The 27,280-nt window shown below is 38.9% G+C and overlaps 1 protein-coding gene across 1 annotated transcript; it reads right to left on the bottom strand.

Moving 5' to 3' along the window:
- Positions 1–440: 440 nt before the first annotated feature.
- Positions 441–19,925, bottom strand: LOC147003701 (NACHT, LRR and PYD domains-containing protein 4B-like). Its single transcript, XM_085841070.1, has 7 exons — positions 19,649–19,925; positions 14,316–15,867; positions 11,318–11,476; positions 10,722–10,886; positions 4,954–5,124; positions 4,067–4,237; positions 441–534 (listed from the first exon to the last, which is right to left on the bottom strand). Exons 1-7 carry the CDS (start codon positions 19,923–19,925, stop codon positions 441–443), a joined length of 2,589 nt encoding a protein of 862 aa, XP_085697196.1.
- Positions 19,926–27,280: the final 7,355 nt, after the last annotated feature.

The raw sequence follows: 27,280 nt of genomic DNA, 5'->3' as shown, positions 1-27,280 counted from the left end.
TGCTGCTGCTACTGGCTTCACATGCATAGCCAACTAAAATTTCCCCACAACCTTTTGGGTATCATTATTGCCTGGACCTACACTATAGCTCCAGTAATACAAAATAAAGGAAAACTCTTGTTACAAGAGTCCAAACAATTAAAGATACTTTACCCTTTATTAGGTGCTTAAGAAACCTGTGTTAGAAAAACATCATTATAAGACAGTCATTTTAGCATGAGTGTCTGAAACTGTAGTGCGAAAAGGAAGCCACATATATCTTGTAAAACTCATCTGAATGTGGCAAAAAGAAATCCTGTCTCTGCAGTGTTAGTGACCTGTAATTTTTACACAATAGGACAAAATAAAGATCCTCCTCTCTTTCATTCAGAAGTAGTTTGAGTTCACAATACATCCATTGTTCTTGCATCAGAATCTCCACCCTTGATTTCTGCTTCTGCTTACACACCATTTTCGATCCTCAAGATTTTATTTCTTTGTATCTCAGAACGTAGAAATGCCTGGGATTCTTCATCAAAGTCAGTCATTTGCAGTCTAGAAAGATGTAAAGAAAAAACAGCATTAACTCACTCTTTGTTTACAGTTTAAAGTTTTTATTTTTATGTTCCATTGCCTGTTTGAACTTATGTGGACCACATGTATGCAGGTGCTCGTGGAAGTCAGAAGCCACCTGTTCCCCTGGAACCAGTGTTATTGCAATTGTAATCAGTCATGTTGAGTGCTGGGAACCGAAGCTGAGTCCTCTGTGAGAGCAGCAAGTACTCTTAACTGAAGAGCCATTTCCCTAGACCCTCACCCCTCCTTTTGTGCTTTCCAAATTCTCATTTTCCCTCCATATTTTTTTCTAAGACCAAGTTTGGGAGATAGGGATATTTCTTCTCATAGAGTGGTGTATTCATGCTATGAGATGGTATGCTGATAGATGTTTAAAATCCATACTCTTCCATAAAAATTGCTCTGGGGACAGGATAGATAGCTCAGTGGCTAAGAGCATTGGCTAATCTTGCAGAGGATTCAAATTCAATTCCCCACATTACAGTTTACAACTATCTGTAATTCCAGTTCCAAGGGATCTGATACCAACTTCTGGCCTTCAAGCCAAGATGCATATATATGACACACATACACATACAATTTTAAAAGTGAAAGGAAAAACTTAATTTGTGTATGTATGTGTCTGTGTGTGTTGTGTGTGTTTAAGCATACTCATGCCTGTCAGAGGTCAAGAGGAAGTGTCTTCAATTGTTTGCAACTATTCTTTGTGAGTCAGGCTCCCTATTTTATTTTATTATATATTTTCTTTACATTTCAAATGCTATCCTGAAAATTCCCTATACCCTCTCCCCTCCTTGCTCCCCCACCTACCCACTCCAAATTCTTGGCCCTGGCAGTCCCCTGTACTGGGGCATATAAAGTTTGCAAGACCTAGGAGCCTCTCTTCCCAATGATGGCCAACTAGGCCATCTTCTGCTACATATGCAGCTAGAGACACGAGCTCTGGGAATACTGGTTAGTTCATATTGTTGTTCCAACTATAGGGTTGCAGACCCCTTCAGCTCCTTGGGTACTTTCTCTAGCTCCTCCATTGGGGGCTCTGTGTTCCATCCAATAGATGACTGTGAGCATCCACTTCTGTATTTGCCAGGCACTGGCATAGCCTCACACGAGAGTCAAGGTCTCTTAATAAACCTGCCATTAATGGACTGGATGGCCAGTAAGCATCAAGAAGCCTACTGCCTCCACTGTTCTTCCTCTACCTAAGGTTACAGACACATGAGACCACAATCAACTTTATTTTATAGGGATGGTAAAAATCTTAACTCAGGCCTTCATAGTTCTACTGCAGTCACTTTACTTGACTGAGCAATTTACTTTACTTGACAATTGTAGTATATGTATGTCTGTCTGCGATTTTCCATGGTGGGATAAGAGGACAAGAAGAAACAAATACACTTATCTAGTTTCATAAGATCTACAACATTATAATGACACCTATACATTTTTATTTTCTCATGCCAAATAATGACTCTAAAATTGCAGATCAAATCTGAGGAACTGATACCTTGACCCCAGGTGCAGAGTAAACATGGCTGAATTGGAATCAATTGCAGAGCTAGAAGGCTCCTAAAATGATAGAAAACTCACCTCTTTCTACTTTGTTATGCATTCACTACTGCTTGGTACCCCCTAAACCTTCAGGTAACACCAAGTAAGAAAGAAATCTTACAGGCACACAACATATCCAGGGGCATGGGAATTTCAAGAGTAAATATTAAAGAAGTGAGCCTGGATGTTCCTTCCAAGAGAGACAGGTAGAGTTATAAACATTTTAACCCAACATCTTATAGGTGTATTCAACCTGCAGCTCATGGGCCACATGCAAATGACTGAAGCTATGAAAAGGTCTATCAGGAAAGTATAAGTTTACTCTGAACAATAAGATTTTGTTTTGTAAACTGACTGCACAGTTTATGAGAGTGAACTGTGGGTGTGCCATGTTACAATGTTAAAAGGTTAGACACTGTGATAAGGTTTCATGTTCCTAGAAATAAGTGGCTTAATAACTACCTAAAGTGACCCTGACCATGGAGATCTGAAGAGATAGCTCTCTTAGTGAAGTGTTTGCTACATAAGCATGAGGACTTCTGACTAAGTCCTAATGCCTACAGAGGAAGCTGGAAATATTGGCATATGATTGTGGTTCCCAAGAACCAATGAAGCAGTGACTGGCAGGTCCCTTGATGGCTAATCCATCTTTCAGAATTGCTTCATCCCAAGGTTTGAGTGAGAGATACTATATCAAAAATAATGAAGTGGTGACATCTGATGATGGAGGACCATGAGAGCATGTCCTCTTGTCTCCTGTACACAATCTCAACACACATGTGCACCTCAACTCATATACTTTCATAAAAATTACTTTAATCACATGTTGACTTGAAGGCCATAGGGGAGAAAATGAACTACAGAGATAAATGCTGAGAAATTAAAAAATAATATTATTTAGTGTATATTGCACTTATAAAATATCTTATGCTTATATAAAGTACTCTGAATCACATATTTATATGAAAATACATAATATAAACCTTCATCTACAAGCCGACTACCCTAATTCACTTAGCCTATCTTAAATGTTCTCAGAGAACTCACATTAATTTCCAGGTGAGCAAAAATCAAATTGCTTAATATAAAGACCATTTTATCTTAAAATACTGAAATGTTAAAAATGTTATCTCATGTAATTAATGACTACTGTGTTGGAAGAAAAACATAAGTAACTGAATATACTTTTATATTGTAGATCAAAACAATCTTATGTTAGGATTCTCTGCAAAAAAATGTTATATTTACAAGCATTTTTTTATGTATTATCATTATAAAAGTACGAAGTACCACCATTATTTGGGTACTCACCAGTCACAGGGCAAGGTGGAGCTTCATACTTAATCTAACAATGCTGCAATATCTACCCCCTTCCTCTGCCCAGCGAGAGAACATTACTTGTATTTCTTTTAACTTGAATTTTAAAAGAATATTTTGTAGTGTCCCTTCCCCAAACACCAATTAGTCCATCAGTGAAAGGTGGAGTTTCTTGACAAGATGTGTTTACTGGTTCTGCAGTAGCAGGATTATCATTGCTGTGACCAACCACCTTATTATTGAACTACTTGCATTTTGAGTGTGGGTGTGTAAACAGGCAGAGGTCAGAGGCCAACCTCAGGAATCATTCTTGATTTTTGAGATGGGGTTTCTTATTGTTCTGGAACTCACCAATTTGAATAGACTGTTTGTCTGTGTAAATTAAGGATCTTCCTGTATTTACCTTTCTAGTACTGAAATTACAATTGCAAAGCCCATGCATGGATTTTTCGTGTAATTTTTGGGAAACCAACTCTAGTCCTTATTTTATATGGCAAGTATTGTATGGACTGAGCCATCTCCCCAACTCTTATTTCTGTCAATCTTAAATTATTATATTATTAGGTGCACATTTCAAATCTCAATTGATCCCTTTTTTAGCCATAAAAAGTCATATTATAAAGGAGAACAGAGGCCAGCTCACTTTAGGGAATACAAGGAAGACGTTTGGTCTTTCATAGCCTTACACAGCACAAGCAATCCACTGAAGTCCAAGGAGTTCTTCACCAGGTTGATCCACTGCAGGCATTTATATTGCGTAAAAGTAGAAGCAAGGTCCTTACAACAGGCACCAGTCAGTTGACAGGCTTCCAAACTACAACAAAAAGGAGTTCTTTGCCAGGGTAAGAAGGCATGTGCATGGGAGGTGACTTAGTCATTTAGAGTATGCTCACTGTATTCCCTCTGAGGACAGTCTCTTAAAAGCCCAGGGATCTCTGGGATATTGAGATGTAACAGGTAGTTGTGAGCCACTGTGTGTAGGCTTAAGGACTATATCCTAGACCTGGATTTTAGCTCCACAATCTGTTTCCTGATCCAGAATAATGAGGAAAAAATTTATATACATTGCTGCCACTCCATCATGCCTTTTTCCCAAACAGAAGAGATTACAGAGTTCTATACTGTGACTTTGAATGAACCCTGCCTCCCTTAAACTGCTTCTATATGATATCTAATCACAGTCGCAGTGACTAGAGAAAGAAATCAGTAATATACCCTCTATCTAGAACTTGAGGTCTAGTTTTCCATCTGTTGATATACATTCATTTTCTAGCATGCATCCAAACTTCTTAACCATCCCTTCAGCACAAGTCATAATTCCCCTCTCTCTCTTAGTCCCTTATGTATATATTCTGAGTGGCTTTCCACCACTTACCAAAACCATGACACAGAGGTCAAGGCACACATCTATCTGTCCTAAGGAAGGGTCTTCAGAAACCTGAGGTAAGTGACTCTACTCTGCATATTCTCAGGAGTATACATTAAAGATTCCTAAATAGGGCCTCTAAGGCCAAGCTCAAGGAAACCTACCTTAGTGACTGCAGAACAGAGTTTGGGAGAGTCAGAGCTCTACAGAGAACCTTTAGCCCTTCATCCTTCAGTACATTGTAGCTGATGTCTAGGTGTCTCAGGGATTTGTTCTGCCTAAGAACATCAGAAAGGTAGTCCCAAGAGTGCTCACAGAGGGAACAGTTAGCTAAACTGTAGGGGGGAAAGAAGAGTATATGAATGGGCAGAAAACTTTATACAGAGTAAGTGTAATAAAATATTCAAGCAAGGGGAGGAATTTTTAGCTTATCCAGCACATCTCCCTTCATTTCTTTGGACTCACATCAGATTTACCATTGAATCTGAGTAAATCGTGGACAATGCTTTTGTTTGGAAGACATTACCTGAAGCTAACCTAAATCTATTCCTATTAGCAATGCCTCAGTCCCTGTCTATAATGATAATTTTTAAATTACCTGATTATTGCAATATAGTCAATGATATCAATGTTGTCTTGTATAATAAATGACATGAAAATGTATATATTTGAAATAATGTATAGTTGATTTATTCTCATTTCTGTTTTTTGTGACAATGTCCTTATGAAAATCAATTTTGGGGAGAGAAGTTTTAATTTAGCTCATTATTCCAGATTATACTTCCTCATTTTGTGAAGTCAAGGCGGGAGAACCTTCAAACATCTCTTCATACTACATGTAAAGTCAAGGGCACACAGAATTCATACATACATGGCTATCTTTTCCATTCTTCAATAAGCCAGGACCCAAACCCAGAGTAATAGTGATGCCTAATGTGACCTGGGTCTTCACAGTCTAATTAGCAAAATCAATACAATCTCTTACAGACATTCTCCTGGACCCATCTGATCTAGTCATTCCTTCATTGATACTTCTCAGATGGTTCTCCATTGTGCTAAGTTGACAGGTAACATTAAACATCATAATATTAAATATATAGGTATACATAATATGAAAAATTGAAATCACTTGGCACTATCCAAAACACTAAACCATCTGTCTTTCTCTCCTGCCTTCTAAAAGACCTTAATATTCTTCCATGTTAGCATACAAAATTACAAGAGAGGCACATTCAGTATGAACTAGGGTCAATGATCTCATAGGCATTGTATTCTTTGACTACCTGAGTTGAGAGTCCACTCTAGATTTCAAAACCAAGTTGTTGACATAGTTCTATGTGCCTATGTTAGGGACTTCAGTCTAGTTGACCATCTTTTGCAATTTAGTACATTTATACCTTGGTATTTATGGGTAGGAGCAATGTGTGTGCATGTGAGGTCAGAGTCATTGTGGATGCAAAAATCTGCAGGCACTCAAGAGTTATATGTATAGTGATTCAGTTCAGCATGTGTCCAAACCTGTTATTACTCTCCCATATACTAGTTCCAACCTCCTCCAATCTTCATATACTATGCAGTACATTTTAAATATCAACTAATTCTCATACTATAATGACTAGAGAGTAACAAAAAGAAAAACTACAAATGTTAAGTCAGCAACAATTAAAAATTTCAAATGATTATTAATGGCTATATATGATATGTGAGGGTACATAGCGCAGTAATCATGTAGAGGAAATACAACAGCTTTGAAGAGATAGTTCTTTCCTCCTCAACCCTGTTACAAAGGTTGTTTTGATGGTTGAACTTGAAGTCCTCCTGTGTCAGCCTCCTGCACAGTTGGAACTACAGGGTTTGAAAGCAAGCCTGGTTGGTGTATGTGTGCATTAGTACATGTTTTAAAGATTTCACTTTTAACTATGTACATTTGTAAATGATATGGGTGGGTCTGTCCATGTGAGTGAGGGCGCCTGTGTAGAATGTTTGGCTCCTCAGACCTAGAGCTAAAAGTTGTGATGTAGTCTGACATGGATGCTAGAAAAAAAGGGTCCACTGAAAGAACAGTATGTGTGTTTGTAACTCTCATGCCTCCTCTCCAGCAGTGCTCCCATGCCCCCATGGTTGTCTATGTCTCTTAGGTTTGTGATTTTAAACTTCAGTAATAGGACTGTATCAATCGAAAGATATTAAAACTACTTATTTTGTCTATTTGGTTTCTGAGAGGACTTGGTTTCTGGGATGTTTCTGCCTTAGAGTCTAGACAGGTTTCTTACTGATGACCATCTTCTTGTCAGCATGTAAGCACAAAATGCTATAATAATCCAAGGAAAGAAAGAATTCAGAACTTTCAAAGCATCCTTTGGCTATATTCTAAGCCCAAGGAAAGAGAGATTGGACAACTGACCTATCCTTTTATGGATTCAAGCAATACCCTCATATCACTGCTATTAAGAGTCTCAGCCACCTTTCCCCAACACAGGCAATACTTTTCCACAGGAAACATTTGTCTCTCACTGTCTTTTAATAAATAATATGGTCTACTGGAATTAGGATCCAGTGTCTATTTTGATCCCTTGTTGTTCTATGCTGCAGTAGAAATCTAACAATGACTGTGAGCATCCACTTTTGTTTTTGCCAGGCACTGGCAAAGCCTCACAAGAGACAGCTATATCAGGGTCCTGTCAGCAAAATATAGATGGCATATGCAATAGTGTCTGCATATGGTGGCTAATATAGAAGTGGATGATTACAGTCATCTATTGGATGGAACATAGGGCCCCCAATGGAGGAGCTAGAGAAAGTACCCAAGGAGCTGAAGGGGTCTGCAACCCTATAGTTGAAACAACAATATGAACTAACCAGTACCCCCAGAGCTCTTGTCTCAAGCTGCATATGTAGCAGAAGATGGCCTAGTTGGCCATCTTTGAGAAGAGAGGTTCCTTGGTATTGCAAACTTTATATGCACCAGTACATGGGGAACGCCAGGGCCAAGAAGTGGGAGTGGGTGGGGAGGGGAGTGGGGGGGGTATGGGGGACTTTTGGGATAGCATTTGAAATGTAAATGAAGAAAATACCTAATAAAACTATCTTTTAAAAAATGGGGTACAGAGTTAAAGAATTCTCAACTGAGGACTACCGAATGGCAGCAAAGTACCTAAAGAAATTTTCAATATCCTTAGTCATCAGGGAAATGCAAATCAAAACAACTCTGAGATTCTACCTCACACCAGACAGAATGGCTAAGATAAAAATCTCAGTTGACATCAGATCCTGGTAAGGATGTGGAGAAAGAGGCACTCTCCTCCATTGCTGGTGGGATTGCAAGCTGGTACCACCACTCTGGAAATCAGTCTGGTTGTTCCTTAGAAAACTGGACATAGTATTACCTGAGGACTCAGCTATACAACTCCTGGGCATATACCCAAAAGATTCTCTAACATATAACAAGGACACATGCTCCCGTATGTTCATAGTAGCCTTAATTACAATAGCCAGAAAATGGAAAGTACCCATATGTCCTTCAACAGAGGAATGGATACAGAAAATGTGGTATATTTATCCAATGGAATACTACTCAGCTAATAAAAAAGGATGAATTCATGAAATTCTTAGGCAAATGGATGGACCTAGAAACTATCATCCTGAGTGAGGTGACCCAATCACAAAAGAACACAGATGGTATCACTCACTGATAAGTGGATATTAGCCCAAATGCTCAGAATATCCAAGATAAAGTTCACAGACCACATGAAGCACAAGAAGATGACCAATGTGTATGTGCTTCATTTCTTCTTAGAAAGGGGAATAAAATACTCATGGGAACAATTATGGAGACAAAGTGTGGAGCAGAGACTGAAGGAACAGCCATTCAAACACTTTCCCACCTGGGGATCCATTCCATATACAATCACCAAATAATCCAAACACTATTGTAGATGCCAACAAGTACATGCAGACAGGAGATTGATATAGCCTTCTCTTGAGAGGGTCTGCCAGAGCCTGACAAATACAGAGGCGGTTGTTCACAGCCAATCATTGGACTGAGCACAAGATCCCCAGCATGGTCCCAAATTGAGTAGTTAGAGAAAGGACTGAAGGAGGTGAAGGGCTTTGCAACTCTGTAGGAAGAACAATATCAGCCAACCAGACCCCTCAGGGCTCCCAGGGACTAAACCACCACACCAACCAAGGAGTACACATGAAGGGATCGATGGCTCCAGCTGTATATGTAACAAAGGATGACCTTGTTGGACATGAATGGGAAGCGAGGCATTTGATCCCATGAAGGCTAGATGCCCCAGTGTATGGGGAATTTGAGGGCAGGGAGGTGGGTGTGGGTGTGTGGATTCAGAAACACCCTTGTATTAGCAGGGGAGGGGAGATTAGACAGGGGGTCTGGGGGGGGGACTGGGAAAGGGGATAACATTTGAAATGTAAATTTTAAAAAGTCAAATAAAAAATAACTTTTGACCTCCATACTCATTTCCAGCCCTCTCCCCCATTTTCGGTCATTAGCCGCCACAACCTGGAATTACTATCTCTGCCTCTAATATCACAATCCTATATATCTTTGAATTTTATACGTAAAGCACATGGCATCTTTTGTCATCAAATTCCTGCCACCAACAATATCTAAGAGTCATCTAGATTTAATACCTAGAGCCATTGGAGTTTCATCAAGCTTACTTTCAGTCAAAAATTTCAGCTTTTAAGGTAGGAATACCTTCTACAAATGGCTCAGGAAGCACCCATCTTTCAGCAAATAGAGTCATGCATCCAGAGACACACTCAGGAGTGAGAGTACTGAGTCCTAAGACAGGTAGGAAGCCATGAAATCTGAACTGAAACAATGGTTTTCAATGTGTATATTCTCATCTAGAAATTAAATTTCACATTCCATAATCAGTTCAAATTAATAAAAATATACATTAGACTTACTCATTTTTTTATTTCATGTGTGAGTATTTTGCCTGCATGTGTCTGTGTACTACATGCATACCTAGTGCCTGCACATGTCAGAAGGTATACGATTGTGTGAATCTAGAGTTACAGATGGTTGTGAATCACCACAGGGAGGAGGAGCACTGAACTCTAGATTTCTAGTAGAGTAAGAAATGCATGTAACAATGCAGTTCTAAATTATTATAAATTACATTTATTTACTTATTTACATTCTATGTGAGTGCCCAAGCACAAATGCTACATCATTCAAAAGATTATGTAGAGATGTGTAGCAAAACAGGACAACATGTAGAACTTTGTTCTTTCCTTTTTGCATGTGGGTCCTGAGATAGAACTCAGGTTGTAGGGTTGGCAACAAGTGCCTTAACCAACTCATTTCATTGACCTTAGTGATCAGGTTTTAAAGTGAGGAAATCTACACATGAATAATAGAAAAATAGGACACAAGTGCACAAATTAAAAACTGTAGTCCTGTGATAATATTAATGTGAACTTGACAAAATCTAATATCACCTAGAAAGGGAGTCTCAATGAGGGTTTCTCTGATAGGGACGTTCTGTGGCCCAGTTTATGGGTGATTTTTTCATGAAGTCAACTGAGATGGTAAGACCTGTCCACTGTAGGTGGACATTACTCAGGAAGCAGGACCCTAACCTATATAGAAGTGGAGGAAATTAGTTGAGCAGGAGCTTGTGTCCATTAATCCACTGCTCTTTGTTCTTGACTGTGCATGTGATGTGACTATGCCTCTAGTTTTTGTTTCTGATTTTGTTATTTTTGGGGGGGGGGGTTGTTTTGCTCCTCTCACTAGCCACACCAATGGCCCATAAACTGAAATTTTGGATCCAATTAAAAAAATCAATTATTGCTTAGGTCAGAATTTTTTCTTTTTTTAATCACAGCAAGTGGATCAAAATTAAGATGCCCCATTTGAGGAGACTCAGTGAGGTAGGTGAACACAAAGACTTACTGCAGTATGCGTATCTTACACTCTTCCTGGTTCAAGATATCACACAACATTTCCACATCACTGTGGGAGAGGGATGTGGATATGAGATACAATTCCTCCAAATTGTAACTTTGAATCAATTCCAAGAATAGGCGCTTATCACATAAAAAGGAAACATTATTTGCCCTGCAGAATAAAGAGAGGAATCCATCAGTTTACAATCAGCCTAAGCTCTAATCTTTGGCAAGATGCCATATTCCATAATGGAAAACATCACTCTAATTTTGTAACCCAGTGACAAAGCTCACTGGTTCTCAAACTGGGTGATTTTTCTTTTCCATGAGAACTTTGAGAAACTTGCAGAGACAAGGTTGGCTTTTACATGAGGAAGCTCTGAGCACCTAGAAAGCAGAGCCCTATAAATGCTCTTATCATCCTATAATTCATGGGATAGCTCTAAATGAAAAACAGTCAGCTATAGACATTAGTGGTACCAAGCAGTGAGATTCCACTTTAGACTATATAAGCTTTTGTTTATGGAGTTAGCTGAGAGATGGTGGGAAGACTTTTATGTTACTTCCATAATATGACTAAACCAAAGTCTACTTTAAACTTACACAAGTGTTTTAAGGATACAGCTGGACTTCTTCAAATAAAAATATAAGATTTTAAAGAACGGTTCATTGAAAATAGTGTCATTCATTCTGAGTATTTTGATATCTTTATTCCTTAGGAACACAGAGCATATTTCATGCCAAAGTATGAGTAGCTTTCCCCTGTAACAGAGGAGAAAGAAATACATTTTATTGTTAGACAATTAATTCAAGGGGCTGGAGAGATGGCTCACTGGTTAAGACCATTTGTTTTTCTCTCAGAAGAACTGAGTTCATTTTCCAATACTAACATGCTGGCTTATAACCATCCATAACACCAATCTCGCAGATATATGACACCCCCTTCTGTCCACCATGGCTACTGTATGCAGTCCAAGTACATGCACACACATAGACAAAAGCATTCAACCCCATAAAATAAAAATAAATAGATGATAAAACCTGCCAGCACTTTCAGATTCTATTCATTTACAAAAAGTCACAGCACATAAATGTAGCAAACTGACTCCCTATACTGAGTAAGGGTAGCCAGGTGAGGTCATTTCATATTTGCAGTTCTTAGACACATGGCAAGGTAGTGGGATTCTGGATGTTACAGCTTGAGTGTAGAGATTCAATTAATGTCTACTGGAAAGGGCCAGAGGATTCTGAGAATCCTACACACTGGGGATCAGGTTTGTCTGATGCTTTCACCTATCCTCCCTGCCCCCCCCCACTCCCAAAGCAGAATAAGACAATACAGATGGCCTGGCAGTATTGAAGTTAAGAAAACCTCCTTTATAGATAACCTTGGCACATTTAGAATGAAAGAAATGATTCAGGATGCCAGAGCCAATGAGATAAAACCTGGAAGGAGGATCTCCTGGCTCAAGCTTCAGATGCAACTACTTCCTCCGTTTATAATCTTGGATAATGTACATGACTTCTCTGCCTACTATTCTCACCTCCAACATGGTAATCAAATTTGCCTTGTAACATTTCTTACTTTGTGTGTGTGTGGTGTGGGAGATGGTGTATGTGCCACATCATATGTGTTGAGGTCAAAGGACAACACACAGGAATCAGGTTTCCTACTTTGTGGTCTAAGGAATTGAATGTAGATCATCAGACTTGAGGGCAGGGACTTTTATCTGTTGAGTCATCTTGCCAGTTAACATTACACATTCCTGAGTAGTAAACTAGTTAATTTAGTAAATGTTTTTGTGTGTATATGTGTGGAGTACATAAACACATGCATGTGTGTTCATTTATGTGCTTACATATGGAAAACTTGTCTCTGCCCATTTAGTGCTGGGATTATAGGAACATGCTACTAGGCACAACTGTTTTCTTGTTTTGTTTTTTTCTTTTTTTTTTTTAATGTGGATCTAGGTATGAAACTGAAGTTCTCATATTTGTGCAACTGAGCCATCACCATAGTCTCCATGACACTTAGTGTTTGCAAGGCAGTTTGCAGCTAGGAGATCAAAAAAAAAAAATCTGTATATGATGTTCATGTTTCAGATGGGTAGAAAACACATATGACATAGATCATTACACTTGGTGCTCACAGTATGGTTGAATAATATCATTGCTGTTTGATAACACGGCCATTTTAACTACAAAAAGGAAAGTCCCAAGGATAAATTCCAGGGCTCTTAAACTGCCAAATTAACTTATGCTATTGCTGTAGAAGGATTAAAAATTCAATGCTAGTTTTGATTACACAAAGAATAAAAGGCTAAACAATGTCTTAAAAAGAAAAAAAAAAAGCTGGGATTGCATTCCTGGTAACATGCTGGCCCAGTATAGATGAGGACCTGCATTATATCCACACAATGGGAGCGGGAAAAAAAAGGCACGTGATCATAAGTTATCCACATATATTTTTGTTGTTCAAGGTTTTTTTTTTTTTTTTTTTATAAATACAGAATATCATTCCTTAGGCCAGACTCACCTGGAACCGACTTTGAGTATAGCCTAGACTAGTTTAAAATTCTTAGAGCAACTCCTGCTTCTGTTCTCTGAGTGCTGGGGTTGCAAACATGATACCACCATACCTTTTAATATTTTTTATTCCTTATATGCACTGTGTCAAGAATTGTAGGCTTGTCTTATACTTGCTAAATAAGCAATGATGACCCTGAGTTTTTGATCTGGCTCCACTATCAGTGAATTTTGATTACATGTATGTACCACTATACTCAGTTTTATATGATGCTGGGGAACAAATCCTTTCCCTGAGCAGTATAGCAGGCAATACTCTGTGAACTGAACTACTTCCTGGGCCCCTATACACATGAACTGATGCAACACTGCTAAATATATATGCATAACTAATAATTAAGAAACATATTCAGGCATGGAGGTGCATGCCTTTAATTGCAGGACTCTGCAGACAGGCAGTTGGATATCAGAGTTCCAGACTTTTCACAGCTACATAGTGCGATCCTGTCTCAGAACAATTACGAAAAAAAAATAAGTATCAATAAGATGAAATAACATATCTTTAAAAGAGTCAGTTTGGGGCTCAAGATGGCATCTATCAGACTGTAGACAATTCAGTGGTTAAGAGTGCTTATGTTTCTTCTGATATTAAGAATATGGATCCCAGAACCCTCTGCCATTTAACTATAGTTCCAGGGGATCTGCTGACATCTTCTGGGAATTGAGGCCATTTACACATGTGTGCATATTAAGATGTAGCTACATACACACAAAATAAAAATGAATCTTAAAAAAGTGGAAGCTATTGTCAAAGAAGGTGAATTTGTTTTTTCACATATATGTGAGCGTATGTGTTTCTGTACATGAATACACATATAAGCAGACATACATATGCCTACATGTATGTACGTACACACACAACCTGTTGAGTCTGTTTTTGTTGTTTGTATGTTGTTTCTAGGCTGAACACTTGCCATTGCACAACCAGTAAGGGTGAATTTTGAATCTGTCAATACATAAGGAAAGCTTATGAAATGGAACAAAAAGTAAAGATAGTGAAAAGATTCACATATACCTCTGGCCTAGCTCTTCATTCAGCACATCTGGGGTTGAAATGGAGAAGTCTGTCAGTGCAGAACCATGGCTTAAGCAGTAGGCAGCAACAATAAAATCAGAATAATCCTTAACCACAACGTCAATCTGTTCCCTACAGTTCATTGCTGACTGTACAAAGACTTCCTCTTCCATCTCAAACAGACAGTAAAAGAACTTCATGGTATTTATTTTTATGTCAGGATTTAAAGTGTCCAATAGGAGTTCCAGCCACAAAAACAGCTGTTGCCTTAATTCTTCAGATAAGTGGTAGCCAAAAAATGCCTCCAGCTTTTCTTGTTCTGTTTCATGTAAAAGACCAAAGAAGAAACAGCCCAAAAAAACCCACTGTTTTTTGACCTTCTTTAAAAAAGTAAACAGGAGTGTTTCTATAAAGCAAACATCCTGACAAGAGTGCTCCGTTTCACTATGTAGCAGATAAAACATGGCCGCACAGAACTCCTGGACAGACGGGTGGAGGAATATGTAAGAATTTTCAGATTCCCTGCTCTGCTCAAGAATTCCAATATCCAGCAGTGTGGGGATGTCAGAATCCATGATCCCATTTCTCCTTAGAGCCTCCTCATTAAACACAGATATATCAGTCCACATGCCCTCTGCAGCTAGAAAACACAAGTTATCCAGCAGGTGTTTGCTATTGTTACTTGGATTTTGGGCATTGTGGGGAATGAACAAATTTAAGATGTGAGTGGTATACAGGGAGGTGGTACGTCGGCAGATGGAGACTAGGTCTTTTCCACTCTCTATCTCATTTTTAAGACAAGTAGCCACCATGTAGCAGACCACAGGGGCCTGACATAGAGTGAACAGCTGCTCATTTCCTCTTATCAAACTGAAGGCCTCCTGGGCTCTGTTCCTATCTTGGAACAAGCTGTGGAAACACATATTAATATTGTTTTCCTTGAAGCCGGTTATTGTTCTCACATCTGTGTACTCAATCCAGTCATTCAATTCCTTAAAATTCTCACAACTAGCGGAGATGAGGAGAGATGATTCGGGGAGTATTTTCTTCCTGAGCAAACTGCTCAGCAATACATTTACTGGCTGCTTCTCCATGCAGTTGTCACACAGCTCCGAATCCTGTTGGGTAAAATTCCATTCCATCCCTTCTAAGCTGTCAATGATGAATAAGAGTTTCTCAGGTTGGGATAGGATCTCCTCCATGGGAGCTGAGGGGCTAGGCCACTCTCTGGAGATCAGTTCAGCCAGGCTTGCTATCTGCAATTGCTTCACATCATGACAGCAGAAGTAGAAGATATAAGAGAATTTGTTCTGAAATACCAGGCCTTCTGACCAGACAATCATTAAATTTTTCAACAGAATAGTCTTGCCAATTCCAGCTACACCTTGCAGGACAACCATCTTTGGATTGTTTTCATTTCCGTTTGGTACAAGAAGGTTCTCAAGATGATCATATTCATCCTGGAAGAAATTCTGAATACTGATGTTGAACTTTCTAGAACAATCATGGGTCAGCTTCTCCTTTAAATGAGCTCGATATATTGTTGAGTGTGCTGAGTCAGAGAGTGGGGAAAAAAGGCCACAATATATCAAAGTTAAGTTAAACATTTACTCATATATAGTCTGATTTCTATATTTTCATTTCAGAATGTACACTTAAATTTTTTTTTGATTTTCAATAATGTGTTTATGGGTTCCAATAGAGGTCATAAGTGTTAAATACACCCAGAGATGGATTACAGCTGTCTAGGAGTGGCCCTCCAGGGTGCTGAGAACTGAAATCAGGTTCTTTGCAAGAGTGGGACATGCTCCTAGCCACCTCCCCCTCATGATGTATGTTTGTAGAAGTCTATGGGCCTAGAACAATGCTAGTTAATTTGAGAAGATTTTCACTGGCCTAGGAGCACAGTTACATTTCTTTGTGTCTCATGAATATTTTACAGTTAAACTGTCATTCTGCTCTTTCAGAAGCTGGCATTTGAAGTGAGGTTGTCCCTTTCCATGATTTCAGACCCAAACCTGTTTATGTATAGAGCTTTCTTGGGTTCTTGTATGAGGATGGGTTGAGCCCTAACTCTGCAATAGGAAGGGAAGATAATAAAACACCTCAAGAGTAACCTTTGAGATCAGCTAAATCATGAACCATTTCAAAAAATTTTATGGCTGTTTGCCTCATTATATAAAAGTACCTGCAGTGGGAAAAGAAGCCAGCACTAGAACAGTCAGGAACTCAGCCATGGAGAAACAGCTCAACTGGGAGCTCCAACTAGCTCCCCCTCCCCAACCTGTTTTCTGCTGGATGTGTGAGAGTAAAATTTGATGATATTATGAGTGCCTGATTTGGTGATGTAACTTTCCTAGCACTAACTGGTTTTCAATTGGAATAAAACTTGAGATGATATTCTCTGCTCTGCATGGAAATTCTAGTTGTTGGCTTAAAGAGGCTTCCCCTGTCAATTTCTACCAGAACTTTTGAAACCCAAATTTAATGATGCTTTGCTGTATATCTATGTCTCTATCCATATATCTATCTAGGTATCTAGTCATCTATCTAAATATCTATGTCTCTCTCTCTTTCCTACCTACATACCATATATTTCTATCATTCTCTAGTTATTATTTTACTTTGACTTGCTATGTATTTAACAAACGTATTCACTCGAAACAAAAAGAATGGCATTCATAGATAATATGCAGGACTATATAGTACTTTGTGCTGTGTGCAGCTGCTCTATTGGGACAGCAAAATTTCCAACCATGTATGGCAGAATGCATGGCTCTCCAAACTCTTAACATCAGTGTCTTAAACCCTGGCACATACTCAGATGTGTATACCTAACACAGTGTAATTATACATTGTTTCCATAAGACCACAAAACTGAAAAATGGTATTATTATCAATGTAAGATTGACTACATAATGATGAAAATGGGTAGTGTCACACTGACATTAAAAGTATAGAATAATGGGACTAGAGACATGAATCAGTAGTTAAGGGAGCTGGCTATTTTGGAAGAAGTCCTGAGAATGGTTTCCAGCACACACATCAGTTGGCTCACAATGCCTATGCCTATGCCTATGCCTATGACCCATCTCCCCAGTGCCTGGACTCTGCAGCCTCTGCACTCACACACATAATCCCATACACATTCATGCATGTGTGCAATTTTTGAAAAGATACCTTAAAACTTTCAACATACACAAAATCATATATATGTGTGTGTGTGTATGTATATATACACATATATATGTGTGTATACATATATATATACATACATATGTATATATGTGTATATATACATATATATACATACGTATGTATGTGTGTGTGTGTGTGTGTATATATATATATATATATATATGGCATGAAAGCAAAAAGAGAAAAGGGACTTATGGGGGCAAAGAGAACTAGGGGCAGGGAAATGAGTGAAGGAAGAATCACAGTGGGGGATACTGCAAGCAAAGCACAGTGATACAACACACACACACATTAAACATTGAAACATTTTGTATGCCAAGTATAACATTCATTTTTAAAATGTGCTCAAAAATAATTAAAGGCAGGTTAATGAATCAGGGGAAACTGAGAAAAAGCAAGGCAAATTTTATACCTTCGTAAAAGGTCTGAAATAAATTTAAGAATCAACAGATGGGGGCTCTTGAGATGTCTTAGTGGCGTTTTTCGTCAAGCCTGAGGTCCTCAGTTTATTCTACACGATCCAAATGACAGAATCAGAATTAACTCAGAAGTTGCCCTCAGATCTCCTTTTGTGCATCATAGTACACAAGTGTTCATATGTGTACATATGAAAAATATGTGTGAGAAAAGTCAAAGGAAGTCAACAGGTTGACTACAATACTGTACAGGGGAAGGAGGGCCTAAGGTCAGTTACTAACAAAATCCAACCTAGAGCCTAGAAAAGAGAAAAGAGACATACAAAAGACATTGTATGGGGATGTAATATGTGGGGCTCAAGAGATGGCTCAATGGTTAAAAGCATTCATAAGACCTGGGTTTATATCCAAGCATCCCCATGGTAGCATCCACCTTTTGTAGGTCCAGTACCAGAAGATTTGATGTCCTCTTCTGGCCTCCAAGGGCACTGTCCACACATGGGGCACATACATATATGTAGGTACTTTCACATACACATAAAATAATTTCTAACTGTTCTCATATATTTTGATAATTAGTTAAAGATTTAATATGTGTGACTAGAATCTCAAAATAGGGTGGGAGAGAAAGAGCACCACAGAGACAATCGTGAAACAAATGTAGACTGAAGAGTAAAGAAAATTTTCTAGCCACAAATATAATATTATCAGTGAATCCCAAGCATAATGATCATAGAAAAAGCAAAAGCAAATTATCATAGTAAGACACTGGAACCTCAAAGACAGAGAAATAAATTAAACCTTAAAGCATCCATGGTATCTACCACTAGGATAAATAAAAGTATGACTCTCAGGATCATAATGTCTATGGAACAAGTCTTTTCTTTTATAAGGTTTTTTCAAATACATAATTGTAATGTATGTGGGATAGTGAAGAGGGGAGGAGTAGAGTGCACATGCATGAGGAGGCCAAAGGTCCACATTGGGTGTCTTCTTCAGCTGCTCTTTGCTTTAAAATAAATATTTATTTGCTTTTAATTTGGGTGAATAGGTGATTTTGTCTGCATGAATGCATGTGCACCAGGTGTCTGCAGTGCCCTCAGAGAATAGAAGAAGGCATTGGATCTCCTGAATGTGTAGTTACAGATGGTTGTGAACCACCTGATAGGTTCTAGAAACACAGCTGAGTTCCTCTATAAGAGCAGCTATTCTTAATAACTAAGTCATCTTTTTAGGCTCTCCATCTCAATTTTAGAATCAAAAATTTTCAGCTAGCACAGAACTTGCAAAGCTACCTGTCCATATTGCTACCATGCCTTGCTTTTATGTGGTTGCTGAGATCCAAGGTCAGATTGTCATGTTTACATAGCAAGCACCTTGCAGACAAAGCCATCTTCTTTTCTTTCAGGTGTCTTCTCTTGCTGCTGCCTTAAATCCTCAGTGCTACCATTTCACTCTAGAGTTAAGGCTCCAGCTTAGATTTGAGGAGAACATTAATACTGTCCTGTGTAGTAGTTTAACCATCTAGGTTAGGGTATGCTACCCTTATACATTTGAATACATAAACTAGATCTAACATGTCTGCATGAAGCTGCCCCCTTTGTCAAGGAGAATAATGTGCCATGACACCTGCTGTCCCCATGGTACATGAACATGAAGATGAGTTATCAAAGCTATGACACAAACCTCACTTACTTAAAACAGCTTTGATCAACTCACCAGCAATCTCTCCTGTTGCCCTATTAGTGGTAACATTCCTACCAATCATCTGGAAGACTTTGAAGGTCACATTCCAGGCTCGATTCGCGTTACAATGTTTTATCAGTAAGATGGCAAGGTCTTCCCGAGATGCTTCCTTTACTTCAGTCCAAGAAATCTGTTTTAGACCCATTTGTAGAATTTCAAGTATGAGTAATTCCTTAAAATACATGAATTCTATCTTGTTTAGCTCTTTCCAGTACCATATAAAGCCAAAATCTTTAAATAGAGATGCCATTTTGTCTAAATGAAGATCGACTTGTCTTCAGAGAGAATGGATCTGTGGAAAAATTAGGCAAGCAGCTTAGTTACAAAAGAAGAGGGATGGTGCAAAGAGCTGGGGAATTGATTAAACTGGTAAAGTGTTTGCTGCATAAGTTTAAGGACATAAGTAAAACCTCAGTATTCATGTAAGAGGCAGGGACTGCAGCCACACAATTTTCAACCTACAATATGTTCTACCTGCAAGATGTGCCGGGGTAAGGGTGAGTCAGAACTTTTGATAACCAGTGACTGGTACAACTTGAGGCCCATACCATAAGGAGGCTCCCATGCCTGCCACTGTGTTGATGGCCAGGAACTAGTAGCTGGTCATCAGGAAGATTAAGGATAGAACCAAATACAATGGAAGAAAGAGAGAGAGAGAGAGAGAGAGAGAGAGAGAGAGAGAGAGAGAGAGAGAGGAGAAAAATGATTTCAAATGATTTTTATGCTATTCTTAGAGATTGGTGCCTGTGCCAATGGTCTTCAGAGGTATCATCAAGCAACTGAAAGGAACAGATGCAGAGGCCAAACAATAGGTCAAGCCTGGGAGAACCCACTGAAGAGGGGAAGAAGGAGTGTAGAAGCCACAGGGTAGAATGACACCATGAGAACACATCCCAGAGAATCAGCTAAACAGGGCTCACAGAGGCTCAGAGACTGACAGGACAACAATGGACCCTGCATGGAATGTGAACTAGGTCCTCTGCTTATATGTTTTGGTTGTGTGAATTTGTGTTCTTGTGGGATCCCTAAAAGTGGGAGCAGTGGTTGTATCTCACTTTTTTGCTTAAACTTGGTACAATTTTCTTCCTGTGGCATTGCCTTGTCCCACCTTGATATGAGGGATTTTTCCTAGTCTTATTGTAATTTGATATGCTGCTTTCAGTTGCTATCTCTGAGAGCTCTCAGATAAAACAAGGGAGGATTGGATCTAGTGGAGAGGAAGTGTGTTTGTGATGGGGACTGGGAGCAAGGAAGGTAGGAGAAACTGAGGCCAGAATATAATATAGGTAGACAAGCAAGTAAACACAAAAAGCAGGATGTGATGGCACAAGCCTGCAATCCTAACAATAAGGAAGGTAAACACAGGATTGCTAGGGCCTCTGACCAGCTTGTCTAGCCAAATTTGCTGAGCTCCTGGCTTACTGAAAAATCCTGTCTCCAAAATCAGGTTGACAGTAATTAAGGAAAATACTTGATGTCAGTATCTGGCTTCCACACAAACACTTCAATCCCCATTCAAACATATTTGCGGTCACTAACTCATCACATACTACACTGTTCATTGTGTGTGATAAATAAGGGCAGAGAGGTTTACAGTTTGGTGTTATTTTAACTCTCATCCAATTGAAAGGATCACTAAAACAGCACAGTGGTTCTCAATGGTCTCAAAGTTGAAACCATTTCATACAGTTTCTCATTATTTTGGTGACCACCAACTATAATGTTACTTTCCCTAATTCTGTAATTGTGTGACTTCATGAATACCAATGTACACATATGCTTTCCTGAGGTCTTGGGTAACCCCTGTGAAATAGTCATTGAACTCCCAAACAGATCTCAACCTACAGGATTAGAACCACTGCTACATCACTTGGAGAACAACAAAGTAAGATTTATTACTCTAAAAATTACTGATGTGACTGGAGTGATAGCCCAGCACTTAAGAGCATTTGGTGCTCTTGCAGAAGACCCATATTTGGTTTGGAGTACCCACACTAGGGGTCTCACAACTGTCAGTAACTTTAATTCCAGAGGATCTGACACCTTGTTATCTACTCTGTAGGCAGAGCACACATGTGGTGCTCCTACATACACTCATGAAAAGACACTCCCACAAATCATAAAAGAATTGCTGTTCCCTCTAACTCTGATGATACCAGATGCTAATACAGGACCATGTTTATGATGCTCTTAGGATAACAGTATTATGTATGATATAGGATACACCTCTGGCATAAAACAGCTATAAATATAAACAGGTAGTTGAGTCTAGTGGCATGAACCTGGGATCCTATCTACTTCAGAGGAGGAGGCAGGAAGATTACAATTTTAGGTTTGCCTCCCAACATAGTGAAGCATATTCAAACCTGAGCAAATTAGTGAAAACCCATGTCTCAAAGAAAATGGGAGAGCAGAGATGGCTCTGTGGTTAGGAGCACTGGTTGGTTTTCCAAAGAACTGGTGCATATTGCATTATGCACCAGTTAGATACCAGTGATAGTGGGGTGCATTGCAGCTCAGGGTTTTAGAATACTGGCTGATTTTACAGAGACCCTGAATTAAATTACCAGCACCCATATCAGATGGTTGATTAAAAGGCATCTAATATCTTCTTCTGACCTACCTGGGTTCCAGGAAATGTATGCTGTGCACTGAAAAAACACTTATACACACAATAAATAAGTAGATAGATGGATAGATAGATAGATAGATAGATAGATGATTGATAGATAAGAAAGAAAGATTTTGAAGTATAGAAAAACAAATATAAAAACAAAACAAAGAAGGCTGATGCTTCTGGTTTCCATCTGTACCCATGAGTTGACCCTGTGCTACACCACTCTGCACCCCAATTCACCCAAGAGAAACCTTGTTCCTCAGATGTTTTGACACACCCAAGCTCACAGGTGAGAACACTATTACCTCCCCAATACCTGGCACAAGTAGGACCTGCATGGAGCCCAGTGAACCCAGGAACTACAGCACAGTGCCTGAAGTTATCCTTCCTGTTTCTATCGGTACCCTGCAGATGACCCTGTGATACAGCCCTCATCAGCCCACCCACTAAGAAAACCTTGACCCCCAGGAGTGCTGATATAGCCAGGTTCACAGGCTCACAGAAGGGACAGGCTTCAAAGACAGCAAGGCCAAATAAAACCAGAGATAACCAGATAGTGAGAGGCAAGCTCAAGAATATGAGCAACAGAAACCAAGGCTACTGGGCATCACCAAAACCTAGTTCTCTCACCACAGAAAGCCTTAGATACCCCAACACACCTGAAGAGTAAGATTCTGATCTAAACTCACATCTCATGATGATAAAAGAGGACTTTAAAAAGTACATAAACAACTCCCTTAAAGAAATATAAGATAGTGTGGACACCCCCAACATCCCCACAGGACTCTCCACAGGATCTTAGGACCTCTGGTGAATGGAACACAACTTCTGCCAGGAGGCAGGTTCAGACACCAGATATCTGGGCACATTTCGTGCAGGAGAGCTTGCCTGCAGAGAGTACTCTGACCATAGAAACTCAGGAGAGAGCTAGTCTCCAAGGTCTGCTGATAGAGTCTAACATAATCACCCAAGGAAAAAGCTCTAACCAGAGAAAACTATAACAACTAACTCCAGAGATTACCAGATGGCAAAAGGCAAACTTAAGAATCTTACTAACAGAAACCAAGACCACTCACCATCATCAGAACACAGCACTCCCACCCCACCCAGTCCTGGGCACCCCAACACACCCGAAAAGATAGTCCCGGATTTAAAAGCATATCTCATGATGATGTAGAAGACATCAAGAAGGACTTTAATAATTCACTTAAAGAAATACAGGAGAACACTGCTAAACAAGTAGAAGACCTTAAAGTGGAAGCACAAAAATCCCTTAAAGAATTGCAGGAAAACACAACCAAACAGGTGATGGAATTAAAAAAAAAAAAAAAACATCCAAGACCTAAAAGGGAAGTAGACACAATAAAGAAAACCCAAAGTGAGGCAACGCTGGAGATAGAAACCCTAGGAAAGAAATCTGGAACCATAGGTGTAAGCATCAGCAACAAAATACAAGAGATGGAAGAGAGAATCTCAGGTGCAGAAGATTCCATAGAAAAAAATGGACACAACAATCAGAGAAAATGCAAAATGCAAAAAGATCCTAACTCAAAATATCCAGGAAATCCAGGACACAATGAGAAGACCAAACCTATGAATAATAGGAGATGAGAATGAAGATTTTCAAATTAAAGAGCCAGCAAATATCTTCAACAAAATTATAGAAGAAAACTTCCCAAACCCAAAGAAAGACATGCCCATAAACATACAAGAAGCCTACAGAACTCCAAATAGACTGGACCAGAAAAGAAATTCCTCCCGGCACAAAATAATCAGAACAACAAATGCACTAAATAAAGATAGAATATTAAAAGCAGTAGGGAAATAGGTCAAGTAACATATAAAGGCAAGCCTATCAGAATTCCACCAGACTTTTCACCAGAGACTATGAAAGCCAGAAGATCCTGGACAGATGTTATACAGACACCAAGAGAACACAAATTCCAGCCCAGGCTACTATACCCAGCCAAACTCTCAATTACCATAGATAGAGAAACCAGAGTTTTCCACGACAAAACCAAATTCTCACATTACATTTCCAAGAAGACAGTCCTTCAAAGGATAATAACAGAAAAAAAAAATACAAGGACAGAAACCATGTCCTGGAAAAAGCAAGAAAGTAATCCTTCAACAAACCAAAAAGAAGACAGCCACAAGAACAGAATGCCAACTCTAACAACAAAAATAATAGGAAGCAACAATTACTTTTCCTTAAAATCTCTTAATATCAATGGATTCAATTCCCCAATAAAAAGACATAGACTAACAGAATGGCTAGACAAACAGGACCCAACATTTTGCTGCTTACAGGAAGTCCATCTCAGGTAAAAAGACAGACATTACCTCAGAGTGAAAGGCTGGAAAATAATTTTCCAAGCAAATGGTCTGAAGAAACAAGCTGGGGTAGCCATTCTAATATCGAATAAAATCGACTTCCAACACAAAGTTATCAAAAAAGACAAGCAGGGACACTTCATACTCATCAAAGGTAAAATCCTCCAAGAGGAACTCTCAATTCTGAATATCTATGCTCCAAATGCAAGGGCAGCCACATTCATTAAAGAAACTTTAGTAAAACTCAAAGCACACATTGTACCTCACACAATAATAGTGGGAGACTTCAACACACCACTTTCACCAATGGACAGATCAAGGAAAAAGAAACTAAACAGGGACACAGTGAAACTAACGGAAGTTATGAAACAAAGGGATTTAACATATATCTACAGAACGTTTTATCCTAAAACAAAAGGATATACCTTCTTCTCAGCAACTCATGGTACCTTCTCCAAAATTGACCATATAATTTGTCACAAAACTGGGCTCAACAGATACAAAAATATTGCAATTGTCCCATGCATCCTATCAGACCACCATGGACTAAAGCTGATCTTCAATAACAACATAAATAATGGAAAGCAAACATTCACGTGGAAACTGAACAACACTCTTCTCAATGATACCTTGGTCAAGGAAGGAATAAGAAAGAATTTAAAGACTTTTTAGAGTTTAATGAAAATGAAGCCACAACATACCCAAACTCATGGTACACAATGAAAGCATTTCTAAGAGAGAAACTCACAGCTCTGAGTGCCTCCAAAAAAGAAACTAGAGAGAGCATACACCAGCAGCTTGACAACACACCTAAAAGATCTAGAAAAAAAGGAAGCAAATTCACCCAAGTGGAGTATACAGCAGGAAATAATCAAACTCCAGGGCTAAATCAACCAAGTGGAAACAAGAAAAACTATTCAAAGAATCAACCAACAGAGGAGTTGGTTCTTTGAGAAAATCAACTAGATAGATAATAACTTAGCCAACTCACTAGAGGGCACAGGGACAGCACCCTAATTAACAAAATCAGAAATAAAAAGGGAGACATAACAACAGATCCTGAAGAAATCCAAAACACCATCAGATCCTTCTACAAAAGGCTATACTCAACAAAACTTGAAAACCTGGAAGAAATGGACAAATTTCTGGACAGATACCAGGTACCAAAGTTAAATGAGGATCAAGTTAATGATCTAAAGAGTCCCATATCCCCTAAAGAAATAGAAGCAGTCATTAATAGTTTCCCAACCAAAAAAAAAAAAAAAATCCCAGGACCAGATGGGTTTAGTGCAGAGTTCTATCAGACCTTCAAAGAATATCTAATTCCAGTTCTGCACAAAGTATTCCACAAAATAAAAGTAGTAGGTACTCTACCCAACTCATTCTATGAAGCCACAATCACTCTGATACCTAAACCACAGAAAGATCCAACAAAGATAGAGAACTTCAGACCAATTTCCCTTATGAATATCAATGCAAAAATACTCAATAAAATTCTCCCTAACCGAATCCAAGAACACATTAAAACAATCATCTATCCTGACCAAGTAGGTTTTATTCCAGCGATGCAGGGATGGTTTAATATACTATATAAACAAACTCAAAGACAAAAACCACATGATCATCTCCTTAGACAGGGAGAAAGCATTTGACAAAAACCAACACCCATTCATGATAAAAGTTTTGGAAAGATCAGGAATTCAAGGCCCATACCTAAACATAGTAAAAGCAAACCAGTAGCCAATATCAAAGTAAATGGTGAGAAGCTGGAAGCATCCTACTAAAATCAGGGACTAGACAAGGCTGCCCACTTTCTCCTTACCTATTCAACATTGTACTTGAAGTCCTAGCCAGAGCAATTCAACAAGAAAAGGAGATCAAGGGAATACAAATTGAAAAGGAATAAGTCAAAATATCACTTTTTGCAGATATGATAATATATATAAGTGACCCTAAAAATTCCACCAGAGTACTCCTAAACCTGATAAACAACTTCAATGAAGTAACTGGATATAAAATTAACTCAATCAATTGCCTATCTCTACACAAAGAATAAACAGGCTGAGAAAGAAATTAGGGAAACAACACCCTTCTCAATAGTCACAAACAATATAAAATTCCTTGGTGTGACTCTAACTAAGGAAGTGAAAGATCTGTATGATAAGAACTTCAAGTCTCTGAAGAAAGAAATTAAAGGAGACCTCAGAAGATGGAAAGATCTCCCATGCTCATGGACTGGCAGGATCAACACTGTAAAAATGGCTATCTTGCCAAAAACAATCTATGGATTCAATGCAATCCCCATCAAAATTCCAACTCAATTCTTCAATGAATTAGAAAGGGCAATCTGCAAATTCATCTGGAATAACAAAAAACCTAGGATAGCAAAAACTCTTCTCAAGGATAAAAGAACCTCTGGTGGAATCACCATGCCTGACCTAAAGCTGTACTACAGAGCAATTGTGATAAAAACTGCATGGTACTGGTATAGTGACAGACAAGTAGACCAATGGAATAGAATTGAAGACCCAGAAATGAACGAACACACCTATGGTCACTTGATCTTTGACAAGGGATCTAAAACCATCCAGAGGAAAAAAGACAGCATTTTCAACAAATGGTGCTGGCACAACTGGTGGTTATCATGTAGAAGA

This window comes from Mus caroli, unplaced genomic scaffold (genome assembly GCF_978045245.1).
Source record: "Mus caroli unplaced genomic scaffold, Mus_caroli_1 scaffold_8, whole genome shotgun sequence".
NCBI classification, from domain to species: Eukaryota; Metazoa; Chordata; class Mammalia; order Rodentia; family Muridae; genus Mus; species Mus caroli.
Note: the sequence above shows the minus strand (reverse complement) of the source record. Positions and strands in the feature narration are given on the sequence as shown.

What these genes read in the sequence shown, in the direction of transcription:
- LOC147003701 (XM_085841070.1), bottom strand. Translation starts at nt 19,925, where the DNA reads ATGGCATCTCTATTTAAAGATTTTGGCTTTATATGGTACTGGAAAGAG. An exon ending in TGTATCCTTAAAACACTTGT is followed by an intron (nt 10,887 to 11,317) that starts GTAAGTTTAAAG and finishes TTTATTCTGCAG; the next exon opens with GGCAAATAATGTTTCCTTTT. An exon ending in TCTTCCTTGTATTCCCTAAA is followed by an intron (nt 535 to 4,066) that starts GTGAGCTGGCCT and finishes ACATCTTTCTAG; the next exon opens with ACTGCAAATGACTGACTTTG.